Genomic DNA, 14904 nt, shown 5'->3' on the forward strand with positions numbered 1-14904 from the left:
CTATGGTCCAGGTGCATGTTGATGGGACCAGCAGAAGGTAGATGGGCTGAAGATCCTGTTTCCCTGCTATGGTGCTCTATGACTATAACTTCTTGGGTTCCCATTTCCCTGCTGAGCTAATTTAAACCCTTCTTCAAAGCACTACCAGGGTTGTTGGTGGAGGCAGATACTTCGGGGATATTTGAGAGGTTTGTGAGCTCGATTTCAATGTTTAAGAGAAGTTTTGATGGACGGTAGAGGAGTGGAGGTCTATGGTTCTGGTGCAGGTCAATGGGAGTAGGCAGTTTAAATGGTTTTGGCATGGACTCGATGGACCGAAGAGCCTGTTTCTGAGCTGTTCTTCTCTATGACAATAAATCTCATATTAGCCATTGCCTTCCTGTCCATGATATTGCACCCAGCTCTGTGGATCAAAAGCATTATACTTGGATATAAATTACATAGCATGTAAATTGTGTTTGATTTTGTTTTTGTTTGGCAACTAGCTATTTCAGATCTAGTACAGTGTAATGAGAAAGGGTTAATTAATGAGCTGATAGTTAAGGGCCTCGAGAAGAATTGACCCTAATACAGTAGAATTCCATAGTGCATATAATTTGAAAGTGATTTACTTCAGTCTGAAGCAAGTCTTAACAATATATAGCACAAGTGTTAAAGGCATGAAGTGTGATTGTGTTCTGTTGGATTTGGGGAATCAGATATCACTTGTGCATGTGGAATGAGTAAAAATTTTTTTTAAAGTACTGAAGTTTACAAACAATACAACCCCTTTTTAGAGGAGAAAAAAAGCAACAAAAGTGATCTAGATGTGACTGTAAAGCATAGTTTTTTTTAATATAATTTTTATTGAATTTTCAAAAAGAATACGTGAAAAGATAAAATCTGCCCACCCCCCTCCCCTTAACCCCCCCCATATATGTAGTCTACCTAAAAGAAAGAAAGAGAAAAAAAAAAGAGCTGCCTGGGTATTGGAAGGTTTCCACATGCTCCATGGGATTCAAAATAAATTTGGTATAATTATTCGTTATTTTCCCCAAGTAACCAAAGTCGGAGCACTTAAATATGACATCCTATCTTTTGTAAATTAAAGCATAGTTAAAGGTATTATCAAATCCCTGCATTGCAGCAGAGCATGATTCCAGTTGGTAGGTTAATTGGTCATTGTAAATTGTCCTGTGACTGGGCTAGGATTAAACTGGGAGATTGTTGGACAGCATGCCTCGAAGGGTCGGAATGGCCTATTTGCTGTATCTCTAATAAATGCATAGATAAAGATGGTGCTACTTGCTGGTGGCTAATGAAACAAACAAAACAAGTAAAAGCTTCGTTGTTCACACTTTTTCTGGTAAACCGTTGTTGCAAACAGTGTACGGGGTGTGGCATTTTTGTGGTATGGCCGGAATCTCGCTGGGGCAGGATGGATGCAGTGTGCCTGTGGCAAGAAAGGAACTGAGGTTTGGTCGATTAGGAACCGAGCCAAATTGGAAAGGTTGAGTACTGGCCGAATTGAGGTGGCAGAGCCCAAGCCAGAGGGCAAGGAATGACCTGGGGTGTCGGGGTTGAAGGTGAGAGATGGACTGATTCGGCTCACTGCTGTGCGGGTTTTACTCATCTCTGCTAAACTGAGGCCGTAGCCTGTAACTAGTGGATTTCTGGATCGGCTGCAGTGATGCCTGGCTTTGTGAACTTCAGTTCTGATTGCTGTTTGCACAATTTGTTTTTTTTTTCTCAGCACACTGGGTGTTTGGTCATCTTATGTTTTTAATGGGTTCTATTGGAGTTCTTTGTTTTGTGACTGCCTGTAAGGAGATGAACCTCAAGGTTGTATAAAGTATAGACTCTATAAAATATAAAGTGGGTGCGTGGAATGCACTGCCAGCGAAAGTGGTAGAGGCGGATACAATTGGATCTTTTAAGAGATTATTAGATAGGTACACGCAGTTTAGGAAAATAGAGGGCTATGCGGTAGGGAAATTCTAGGCAGCTTCTAGAGTAGGTTACATGGTCAGCACAACAGTGTGGGCCGAAGGGCCTGTAATGTGCTGCAGATTTTCTGTGTTTCCATGTCTATGCTTCTGTACATACTTTGATAATAAACTGTGCTTTGAGCTTTTGAACCTTAGTTGTTAGCACGGTCACTTTACAGCACCAGCGTTCAACAGTTGGTTTCTAGACCGTAAAACAAAGGAGCAGAAGTCGGCCATTCGGCCCATCGAGTCTGCTCCGCCATTTTATCATGAGCTGATCCATTTTCTCCTATTTAGTCCCACTCCCCCGCCTTCTCACCATAACCTTTGATGCCCTGGCTACTCAGATACCTATCAATCTCTGCCTTAAATACACCCACTGCTGCCCGTGGCAACAAATTCCATAGATTCACCACCCTCTGACTAAAAAAATTGCTTCGCATTTCTGTTCTGAAAGGGCGCCTTCAATCCTTAAGTTATGCCCTCTCGTACTAGACTCCCCCATCACGGGAAACAACTTTGCCACATCCACTCTGTCCATGCCTTTTAACATTCGAAATGTTTCTATGAGGTCTCCCCTCATTCTTCTAAACTCCAAGGAATGACAGTCCAAGAGGGGACAAACATTCCTCATATGTTAACCCTCTCATTCCCAGAATCATTCTAGTGAATCTTCTCTGCACCCTCTCCAATGTCAGCACATCCTTTCTTAAATAAGGAGACCAAAACTGCCCACAGTACTCCAAGTGAGGTCTCACCAGCGCCTTATAGAGAGCCTCAACATCACATCCCTGCTCCTATACTCTATTCCTCTAGAAATGAATGCCAACATTGCATTCGTCTTCTTCACTACTGACTCAAACTGGAGGTTAACTTTAAGGGTATCCTGTACGAGGACTCCCAAGTCCCATTGCATCTCAGAACTTTGAATTCTTTCCCCATTTAAATAATGGTCTGCCCGTTTATTTTTTCTGCCAAAGTGCATAACCATACACTTTCCAACATTGTACTTCATTTGCCACTTCTGTGCCCATTCTTCCAATCTATCCAAGTCTCTCTGCAGACTCTCCGTTTCCTCAGCACTACCGGCCCCTCCACCTATCTTCGTATCATCAGCAAACTTAGCCACAAAGCCATCTATTCCATAATCTAAATCGTTGATGTACAATGTAAAAAGAAGCGGCCCCAACACTGATCCCTGCGGAACACCACTGGTAACCGGCAGCCAACCAGAATAGGATCCCTTTATTCCCACTCTCTGTTTCCTGCCAATCAGTCAATGCTCTGTCCACGTATGTAACTTTCCTGTAATTCCATGGGCTTTTGTCTTGTTAAGTAGCCTCATGTGTGGCACCTTGTCAAAGGCCTTCTGAAAATCCAAATATACAACATCCACTGCATCTCCCTTGTCTAGCCTACTGGTAATTTCCTCAAAAAATTGTAATAGGTTTGCCAGGCAGGATTTCCCTTTAAGGAATCCATGCTGAGTTATGCCTATCTTGTCATATGCCTCCAAGTACTCTGTAACCTCATCCTTTACCATTACCATTATATGTAAGGAGTTTGTTCTTTTTCCCCGTGATCATGTTGGATTTCATCTGGGTGCATCAGTTTCCTCCCCGGTATCAGAGATGTATGATTAGTTGGTGAGTTACGAGCGTGCCATGTCGACGCTGGAAGTATGGCTGCCCCCAGCACATCCTCAGGTTGTCCTGGTTACGACACATTTCACTGTATGTTTCGATGTTTTGATGCAGATGTGACAAATAAAGCTAATCTTTTCCTTTTAATCAGAGCAGAAGGTATAAAATATTGCCAAAAAATGTAGTGAAGCTGAGGATAAAGATGAAGTTATATCAGCAATTTGTGACCAGGTTTGCAGATGATATGAAGATAGGTGGAGGGGTGAGTAGTGTTGAGGAAGCAGGGAGTCTGCAGAAGGATTTAGACAGTTTGAGAGAATGGGCAAAAGTGACAGGTGGAACATAGTAACACACATATTGAAATTCCAGCATCTGCAGATCTCCTCATGTTTGCGAGATGAAATATAGTGTAGGGCCAAGAATCAAACAGCAAGGAAAAGGTAAATTCAGAGTTCAAAGGGAATTTATTATCAAAGTACATATATGTCATCATATACAACTGTAAGATTGATTTTCTTGTGGGCATTCACAGTAAATACATAGAAGCACAATAGAATTAACTGCACACAAACAAGACAGGCAAACAATCTGCCAAAGACTAAAAAACTGTGCAAATACAAAAAGAATAAAAAGAAAATAAAGGAGGAAAAAAAGCAATAAATACCAAGAACATTGGATGAAGAGTCCATGAGTTGTGGGAACAATTCAGTGTTGGGGTGAGTGAAGTTATCCCCTCTGGTTGAGGGCTACTGACTGTTCCTGAACCTGGTGGTGTGAATCCCGAGGCTCCTGTGCCTTTTTCCCCGATGGCGGCAGTAAGAAGAGAGCATGGCCAGGATGGTGGGGGTCCTTGACAATGGATGCTACTTTCCTGCAATAGTACTCCATGTAGATGTGCTTAATGGTGGGGACATTGTCATTGTGTGATAGATGTTTTAAAATGTGCATAGTGGAAATCAATTGAACCAGAAGGAGACCTGAGTTCATTACATATGTGAACGCATATACCAATCTGTCAGCCGATTAATTTGAGATGTTATGTTGAAGTTGTATAAGAAGTTGGTGAGGCCTAATTTGGAGCATTGTGTGCACATTTGGTCATCTACCTACAGGGAACGTGTAAGTAAGGTTGAAAGAGTACAGACAATATTTACAAGGATATTGCTGGTACCAGGGGACCTGAGTTATAAGGAAAGATTGAATAGATTAGGACTTTATTCCTTGGAATTTGGAAGGTTGAGAGGAGATTTGATAGTCTCTCTGTCTGTCTAGGTACCATATCCGATGCGGACTTTGGTGACCATGGTTTTCCATGTAGATCTATCCTTCGTTTTTTGGATGACTTCCATTTCCTCGATGTGTAGCCACCTGGCTATGCTTTTGATGTACATACGTCGAGGTCTTCCTCTAGGTTTGCTCCCCTCAATCTTTCCAAAGGGTATGAGATTTGATAGAGGTATACAAAATTAAGAGGGGTACAGTTAGGGTAAGTGCAAGCAGGTTTTTTCCACTGAGGTTGGGTGGGACTATGACTAGAGGTCACAGATTAAGGGTGAAAGGTGAAAAATTTAAGGAGAGTATGAGGGGGAGCTTCTTCACTCAGAGGGTCATGAGAGTGTGGAAGGAGTGGCCTGCACAAGTGGTGAAGGTAATTTTGGTTTGAACATTTAAGAGAGGTTTGGATGGGTACATGGATGGTGGGGGTGTGGAGGGCTATGGTCCCAGTGCAGGTCGATGGGAGTAGGCAGTTCAAATGGTTCAGTGTAGATTTGATGGGCTGAAGGGCCTGTTTTTGTGCTAGTTTTCTCTGACTGCATAACTCTAACGAGTGTATGGTTTTATCTGACATCTAAAAAAAAAATAAAACTTAAAAAGGAGACATGAGACACTGCTGATGCCAGAATGTAGAACAACACAGATTCTGTTGGGGAAAAAGCTTATCAGGTCGAGTGGGAGGAATTAGAATTGAAAATGGTTTATTATTGTTGCATGTATTGAGATATAATGAAAACTTGTCTGGCATACTGTTACACAGATCAGATCATTACACAGTGCATTGAGATAGAACGGGGTCAGACAATATCAGAATGCAGAATAAAATGTTACAACTACAGATAAAATGTGTCCCGGTAGACAATGAATTGCAGTGTTGTAACAGGGTAGACAGTGTGGAAAAGATTCCAATGTATTGTACTAGGGAGCTTTGGTATCTACTGCCCAATGGAAGAGTCAACATTTTGGTCTGAAATCGCATTTTCATTCCTCTTCAAATTTATGACCCCTCCCCCCCAGCTTCTCACTTCGTCCCCGCCAACCCACCTTCCCCCTCACTTGGCTTCACCTGTCACCTGCCAGCCTGTTCTCCTTCGCCCACCTCCATCTTCTTATTTTGCCTTCTGTTCCCTTCCTTTCCTGCTGATTTCCCTCCAGGGGTGCTGCCTTGACCTGCTGAGTTCCTCAGGCATTTTGGGTGTGTAATAGATTGTAATAGATTTCCGGCATCTACTGAATCTTTAGGGTCTGTAATCCGCAGACAGTCCCTCCAGCTGGGGCAGCACTTCACCTGTGAGTCTGTTGGGGTCACCTACGATATCTGGTGGCTCCCAGTGCGGCCTCCTCTACATCGGGGAGACCCATCGTAGATTGAAGTGCCTCTTCATTATTGAGTGGCTGGATTTGTTTTGCACAGTCAGATCATATTTAAATAACATAGCCACATTTAGAATTGGTTTGTTATAAGAACATAAGATGTAGGAGCAGAGTTAGGCCATTTGGCCCATCGAGTCCGCTCTGCCATTTCATCATGGCTGATCCAATTTTCTTCACAGCCCCAGTCTCCTGCCTTCTCCCCGTATCTCTTCATGCCCTGACCAAGAATCTATCAACCTCTGCCTTAAATATGCCCAATGACTTGGCCTCCACAGCTGCCTGTGGCAACGAATTCCACAGATTCACCAATCTCTGGCTAAAGAAATTCCTTCTCCTCTCCTTTCTAAAAAGATTCCCTTCTATTCTGGAGGCTGTGTCCTCTGGTCCTATACTCTCCCACCATAGGAAACATCTCCTCCACATCCACACCATCGAGGCCTTTCAATGAGGTCCTGCTCGTTATACTGGATTCCAGTGAATAGAGGCCCAGAGCCATCAGACAGTCCTCATATGACAAGCCTTTCAATCCTAGTATCATATGTACTGAGATACCATGAAAAAAATTGTCTTGCATACTGGTTCTTCAGATAAATTCATTAGATAGTGCATTGAGGTAGAGTAAGGTTTTTAAAAAATGTAACAGAATGAAGAATGAAGTGTAAAAGCTGCAAAGAAAGTGCAGTGCAGGTAAACAATAAGGTCCAAGATCATAACAAAGTAGATTGAGGTTGGGAGTCCATCATCAATGTGTGTAAATTTGTTAACAAAGTACTTAGATGTTCAGTGGCCACTTTATTAGGTACATATTTACATCTGCTCACTAATGCAAATATCTTATCAACAAATCATGTGGCAGCAACTCAATGCATAAAAGCATGTGCATGGTCAAGAGGTTCAGTTGTCGTTCAGATCAAACATCAGAATGCGGGGAAAAAAAGAAGATTTTGACTATGGAATGATTGTTGGTGATAGATGGGGTGGTTTGAGTATCTCAGAATCTGCTGATCTCCTGGGATCCAACAGTCTCTAGAGCAGTGGTTCCCTGTCTTTTTTATGCCGTAGACCAATTCATTAAACAAGGGGTCGATGGATCCCAGGTTGGGGAACTCAGCTCTAGAGTTTACAGAGAATGGTGCAAGAACGAAAAACATCCAGTGAGCAAAAATGTATTGTTAATGAGAGGGGTCAGAGGGGAATGACCAGACTGGTTCAGGGTGACAGTAACTCAAATAACCACATGCTACAACAGTGAAGAGCGTCTGTCGAACCTTGAAGTTAATGGGCTACAGCAGCAGAGGACCACGAACATACACTCGTGTCACAGTATGCTACCCTGAGATTCATACTCTTGTAGGCATTCACAGTAGAACAAAGAAATACAGTAGAGTCGATGAAAAACTACACGCAAAGACTGGCAAACAACCAATGTGCAAAGGAACACAAACTGCAAATAAAAAATACTGAGAACAAAAGTTGTATAGAGTCCTTGAAAGTATGCCTGTAGGTTGTAGGATCATTTCAGAGTGGTGGTGAGTGAAGCTATCCGCACCAATTCAGGAGTCTGATTGGAACGTGGTGGTGTGTGACCTGAGGCTCCGGTACCTCCTGCCCAATGTTGGAAGTAGTGAGAAGAGGGCATGGCCCAGGTGGTGGGGGTCACAGTGTGAATGAAAGGAGAAATAAGTGTGAATATTCCTCATGGTTTTATGTTTTGATAAATTCTTCTTTCACCACTTCAGCATGGACCTTTCAAAGTGATTTAAAATGAACAAGCATTCAGAATGATGATGGTGCAAAGGAGACAAATCCATATTAATGTTATCAAACATCCTGGCCTTTGTTTCTAATCGCACCCAGCTTCTGCAGTTTACTAACGCTACTGAAGTTATTGCACTCTTCAGGAAAAATCCAGTGTTTGGCTTTGTACATAACGTTATGTGCATCGTGATCCTACAATGGTAAAATGATTGTTCGAAAAGATTAGCTTTATTTGTCATATGTACATGGAAATATTCCATGAAATGTATCCTTTGCGTCAAAACAAATCAGCCAGGATTGTGCTGGGTAGCTCTCCTGTTTTGCCATGCTTCCCATGCCAACATATCATGCCCAGAACTTATCTTTGGAATGTGGGAGGAAACCAGAGCATGTAGTGGAAACCCACGCGGTCACGGGGCGAATGTACAAATTCCTTACTGCGGCGGGAATGGAACCCCATTCTTACCTCTGGCGCCTGTATTAGCCTGACACTAACTCTAACTGCTATGCTACCGTGCTGCGCCAAGGGGAGTATTATGTGTGGAACTGTTTCCCCATTGATTATTTGCTGGGAGTGCCGTCTACCGTGTGGGCAGTGAGTCCCTTTTGGAACAGTGAAGTCGGTGATAGTGAGATTATAGTGGTGATTGCCCGTCATTTCTGACAACGACAAGAGAAGTATGCGGGAGAGTTATTAAAGTGGAAAAGCCGTTGCACTGCGGCAGTTCCAGTCTCTTGACCCCAGAAGTCCGAGAACGAGCATCAGGAACTGGGATCTTCCTTGGCTGCAGTGGATGACCATGACGTCTCCTGTGCCTTTCACTCTCTGTGGAGCGTTGCCGTACCACCTTCTTGGCCATTGGATCTCACCGGAGATCTCGGCTGCCCAGTCCGTCAGAGCTGGCTTTGCGTGCCAGGACAGGCATGGTTCTATCTCACCAGGGTGTCTCGTGCAAACAGCTACTCAGAGCCACAGGTGAGAGCTGGGTGTCCAGCGGGGATCAAAGGTGATTAAGTTCCTCAGAATGGATACGAGGTGCTCTCCCTCCCTGGACACACCATACACCCTGTAATGGGATTATAGTAACCTTATAGTATTGCCATAATCTCAGGCCACATCTGGACTGTTACATACTGTTCTGGTCGCCCCACTGTAGGAAGGATGTCGAGGCTTTGGAGAGGCTGCAGAAGAGGTTTACCAGCATGCTGACTTGTCCAGAGGGTGTGTGCTGTCATGAGAGGCTTGAAAAGCTTGGGTTGTTTTCTTTGGGGCGGTAGAGGCTAGGGGAGATCTGATCAAGGTTACTAAGATTATAAGAGGCATAGATAGAGTAGACAGGGAGTATCTTTTTCCCTGGCTAGAAATGTCTAATACCAGAGGGTGAAGGGGTAGTTTCAAAGGTGATGTGAGAGTAGAAAGCATTGTTCTAGGGTGCATCACAACCTGGTATGGAAGTTGTCCTGTCCAAGACCGGAAGAAGCTGCAGAAGATCGTGAACACGGCGCAGCACATCACACAAACCAATCTTCCGTCCTTGGACTCACTTTACACTGCACGCTGTCGGAGCAGTGCTGCCAGGATAATCAAGGACACGACCCACCCAGCCAACACACTTTTCGTCCCTCTTCCCTCCGGGAGAAGGCTCAGGAGTTTGAAGACTCATGTGGCCAGATTTGGGAACAGCTTCTTTCCAACTGTGATAAGACTGCTGAACGGATCCTGACCCGGATCTGGGCCGTACCCTCCGAATATCCGGACCTGCCTTTTGGTGTTTTTGCACTACCTTACTTTCAATTTTTCTATTTTCTGTTTATGATTTATAATTTAAATTTTTAATCTTTACTAATTTTTACTATTTTTAATATTTTAGATATTTAATATTTGTAATCCAGGGAACGGAAAGCACAGAATCAAATATCGCTGTGATGATTGTACGTTCTAGTATCAATTGTTTGGCGACAATAAAATATAAAGTATAAATTCTTTACTCAGAGAGTGGTGGATGCCTGGCACTGCCTGGTATGGTGGTAGAGGCAAATAGATTAGGGGCTTTTAAGAGACATTTAAATGGACACGTGGATGTGAAGAAGATGGAGGAATATGGACATTGTGTAGAGAGGAGGGATTAGGTTTTGGAATCAGAATCAGGTTTAATATCACCGGCATATATCGTGAAATTTGTTAACTTGGCGGCAGCAGTACATAATAATATAGAAAAAAAACCCGTGAATAGGTTTTATACAGTGGTGCTAGAAAGTTTGTGAACGCTGTAGAATTTTCTCTATTTCTGCAAAAATATTGACATAAAATGTGATCAGATCTTCACGCAAGTCCTAGAACTAGATAAAGAGAACCCAATGAAATAAATAACACAAAAACATTATACTTGTTCATTTACTTATTGAGAAAGATTATCCAATGTTTACATGTATTTGTTGGAAAAAGTATGTGAATCTTTGCTTTCAGTAACTGGTGTGATCCCCCATGTACAGCAATAACTTCAATCAAATGCCCCTGGTAACTGTTGATCATTCCTGCACATCAGCTTGGAGGAATTTTAGGCCATTTCTGCATACAAAGTGGCTTCAACTCTGGGATGTTGGTGGGCTTCCTTGCATGAACTGTTTGCTTCAGGTCCTTCCACAGCATTCTGTAGGACTGAGGATTAAGGATTTGACTCGGCCATTCCAAAACACCAATTTTCTTCTTTTTAAACCATTCTGTTATTGATGTACTCTTGACTTTCGGATCATTGTCTGTAACATTATCCAACTTCTATTAAGCTTCAGGACTGCTACACCGACATTCTCCTGTAAAATGTCTTGATACAATTTTGAATTCATTGTCCCCTCAACGATTGCAAGCTGAGCCAGCAAAGCAGTCCCAAACCATGATTTCCTTTCCACCATTCTTCACAGTTGGGATGAGGTTTTGATGTTGGTGTGCAGTGCCCTTTTCCCTCCAACCATAAGAATATGCATTTCTGCCAAAAAAAATCAACTTTTGTCTCATCTGTCCACAGAACATTGTCCCAGAAGCATTGTTGAACATCCAGGTGGTCTTTTGCAAACTTGAGACATGCAGCAAGTTTTTTTGGGAGAGCAGTGATTTACTCCATGGTGTCCTTCCACGAACACCATTCTTGTTCAATGCTTTTCTTATGTTAGATTCATGAACAGAGACTTTAGCAAGTTCTAGAAGTTTCTGCATGTCTTTGCTGTTACCCCTGAGTTCTTTTTCACCTCCTTTAGCATTGCATGTTGTGCTCTTGATGTGATCTTTGCAGGATGCCCACTCCCAGGGAGAGTAGCAACAGTACTGAGTTTTCTCCATTTGCAGACAATTTCTCTTACTGTGGACTGACGAACACTCAGGTCTTTAGAAATGCTTTTGTAGCCTTTTCCAGCTTCATGCATCTCTACAATTCTTCTATGGTCCTCTGAAAGTTTTGATCGAGGCATGGTGCACGTAAACAGATCTTTCTTGAGAAGAGCAGGCTCTGTCAGTAACCTGACTTTGTGTGTCTTTTTTATAGGACAGGGCACCTCCACAACCCACACCTCCAATCTCAAACACGAGGAATTCTGCAGATGCTGGAAATTCAAGCAACACACATCAAAGTTGCTGGTGAACGCAGCAGGCCAGGCAGCATCTCTAGGAAGAGATACAGACGACGTTTCGGGCTGAGACCCTTCGTCAGGACTAACTGAAGTAAAATCTCTTACGAACTCTTCCTTCAGTTAGTCCTGACGAAGGGTCTTGGCCCGAAACGACGACTGTACCTCTTCCTAGAGATGCTGCCCAGCCTGCTGCGTTCACCAGCAACTTTGATGTGTGTTCCTCCAATCTCATCTCATTGATTGGAACACCTGACTCCAAATAACATTTGTAGAAGGCAAATATTGGATAATTTTTCTCAAAAATAAATGAACACGTATAATGATTTTTGTGTTACTTATTTAATTGGGTTCTCTTTAGTATTTACGTGAAGATCTGATCACATTCAAGGTCATCTTTGTGCAGAAATAGAGAAAATTCTATGGGTCCACAAACCTCCCAGTGTGTGTGTGTGTGTGTGTGTGTGTGTGTGCGCGCGTGTGTGTGTGTGTACGCGTGTGCAAAAACAGAAATAAAAAAGTAGTGAAGTAGAGATTCTGGTTTCAATGTCCATTCCAAAATCAGACGGCAGGGCGAAGAAGCTGAACCTCAACCACTGAGTGGGTTTTTAAAAATTTACTTTTTAGCTGGTTTGGCACAACATTGTGGGCTGAAGGGCCTGTTCCTGTGTCTATGAAATTATAGTTACTGAGGAGATATTTAACCAGATTTGTGTTGTCTTCTTCCTTGCAGAAGCTTAAACTGAAAAACCAGCAGCTGAAACAAATCATGGATCAACTACGCAACCTAATTTGGGACATTAATGCGATGCTGGCGATGAGAAACTGAGCGAGACCGTGACGCCTGTCGGTGTTTTGAATGTACGTGCGTTGATGGCGTTAACCAGTGCAGCACCTGATGACCAAGGGTGCTGCCTGAAGCCCGTTTGAAGCATGAATGCAAATACTCAGTCCCTTGGGATGGGGTGCACGGCGAGCTGAATGTCACTTTGTGAGCAGTCTGTTAATTTGGGGAGCATATTTAATGTACTCGTGTAGCAGTTGCCCAGTTGGCAGGGTAAAGACGATAAGACATAGAAGCAGAATTAGGCCATTCATCCCATCAGTTCTAGCATGGTTGATTTATTATCCCTCTTAACCCCATTCTCCAGCCTTCTCCCCATAACCTTTGGCACTCTTACTAAAATAGAGGGTGGAAACAGTAATCCTGAAGGGAAGCAGGGCCACTGTATGAGAGGAGAATTTAAAATATGTGGCAGCTCGTTCAGACTGGCATTCCTGTACTGAGATGCTGACAGCGAGAGGATTAGTGTGTTTACCTTTCTGTCTTTTATCAGGTTGTGTTTATTGTTCTTTTGAGAATCTGTGCTACATTTGCGATCGAGCATTTTGTTTCTTGATGCCCCGGTGTTAGAATCTGTAATGTTTACTGCGGCTGTCTTTGAAATTCCACACACCCAAAATGATTTTAGACTTTAATAGTGCCCAACCGACTGTAGACTTCCAGTGCATCAGTCCTGATCTGCAAAGCACTATTTTAGTCTAAATATTCTGCATAGAAATCCCATTCCAGTTCATTAGACCATAAGATATAGTCGCAGACCATTCCATCATGGCTGTCAACCCCATTCTCCTGCCTTTTCCCTGTAATCTTTGACGTCCTTACTAATGGAGAACCTATCAATCTCTGCTTTAAATACACCCAGTGACTTGGCCTCCACAGCCATCTATGGCAGTGAATAACGCAGATTCAACACCCTCTAGCTAAAGGCTGATTTATACTTGTGCATCAAATGTACAGTGTAGCAGCCTACCCTACACTGTACTGTACGCCATAGCCTGACGCGCACCTTTCCCAAAATGTAACTATGTGTCGCGGCGACGCAGACCGAAACAACTGTGATTGGTCCGCTTGGTAGCGTCGCAGTTCCTCCTACGCTGCAATAGCTTGCCACTGGGCAACTGAAGGGCAGGGAAGGAACTCTGGCTGCAATGCTTTCCATAAAGCTTTATAGACCTCCGAAGTTATGGAGGACCCTGTGCTTGAAGCCAGTTTGTAGCTAGCGGCTACAGCCTGTTGACTTCCACCTGAAGCTAAAACTCGAATGGTGATTGCCAGTCTCAGAGTATACTGTGCGTACGCTGATGCGAAATAAATGGTTGGAGACGATGAACCAAATCATCAAATCTACCTGCCGACATCCGAAAATATTTGAAATGCATTTCCTCGTCCGTGTCTCTCAGTGGCCGGACAAGCACAGAAAATTCACCCTCCTTCAGTTTCAGTCGCCATTGTTTGAAGTTTGAGTTTCTTCGTGTTGAGTTTCAACACGAAGAAACTCAACACAGTGGCATAGAAACCCCACCGCCAACTAGCGTTTTGGTGGTGAATTGCAGAGCGACGCAGACAAGCCAACGCACAAGTATAAGTGCTCACAACGGCGTAGCCCACTTGCGTAGGCTATGGCGTAAATAGTACACACAAGTATAAATCAGCCTTAAAGAATTCCTGCTTGTTGTTTAGAAATCCTAATGTTTAGGAGAATTTTTCTGGAAAATTAGTAGCTTATTGCTGGTAAGCTCCAAAGCATTATTTTGATAATTCAATATTTCACAGTTAATTTGTTTCAGGGTGCTGTAAAAATATTTTAGATAATTTAAGACCTGTTTTATAAAATTAATTTTTTTTGATAAATAAAAAGTGAGCAACTTTAAACAGCTGTTTTGAAAGTTTATAGAAAATAATTCTAAAAAGTAATTACCATCATTAACAAGGCAACATTGTTCACACAAAGGGCCAAGCCCAGTTAGCTTTCTGTGGCTAATTATATGTGGAAAATACAGCCTTGAAAGCAGTTATATTTTATAATATATAGTTGTACTCTTATGCAGGGTCTTAGTTTTTGGAAGGCAGATGAGTGCTTGCCAATGCTGAACCTCGATGTACATAGAGGAAGATAATCTGATGAGACCTTTGATGAGTAGGGTCAATCCCTGCTGTTTTATCAAGATTAAAACTTGCATTTTATTATTGAAACATTCGGAGTCTGGTATCTCTTCTGTGTCACTTTGTCCTTGATTGTTCTGAATATTAAAGGCTGCAAGATGTGCCCGTGGAGTATTGCGTTCGAACTGTTCCACTCAGGCAAGATTAGCTGTACTTGTCACACGTACATTGAAATGTGCAGTGGAATGCGTTACTTGTGTTAACGACCTACACAGTCCCAGGGTTGTGCTGAGCAGCCCACGCCCACAACCTACTAACCCCA

At 42.9% G+C, this 14904-nt stretch overlaps 1 protein-coding gene across 2 annotated transcripts in view; it reads left to right on the top strand.

Moving 5' to 3' along the window:
• Window positions 1-14676, top strand: part of LOC134355796 (mediator of RNA polymerase II transcription subunit 30-like) — a 123657-nt gene extending 108981 nt beyond the window's left edge. The window contains exon 5 of one of the 2 annotated variants that reach the window (XM_063066232.1): window positions 12369-14676. In XM_063066232.1, coding sequence (XP_062922302.1) covers window positions 12369-12464 — 96 coding nt within the window. In that variant the 3' untranslated portion in view covers window positions 12465-14676. The remainder of the gene's footprint in view (window positions 1-12368) is intronic. The other variant, XM_063066223.1, reaches the window with a different exon arrangement.
• The last annotated feature ends 228 nt before the right edge of the window (window positions 14677-14904 follow it).

The sequence above is a fragment of the Mobula hypostoma genome, chromosome 1 (genome assembly GCF_963921235.1).
Source record: "Mobula hypostoma chromosome 1, sMobHyp1.1, whole genome shotgun sequence".
Classification (NCBI taxonomy): Eukaryota; Metazoa; Chordata; class Chondrichthyes; order Myliobatiformes; family Myliobatidae; genus Mobula; species Mobula hypostoma.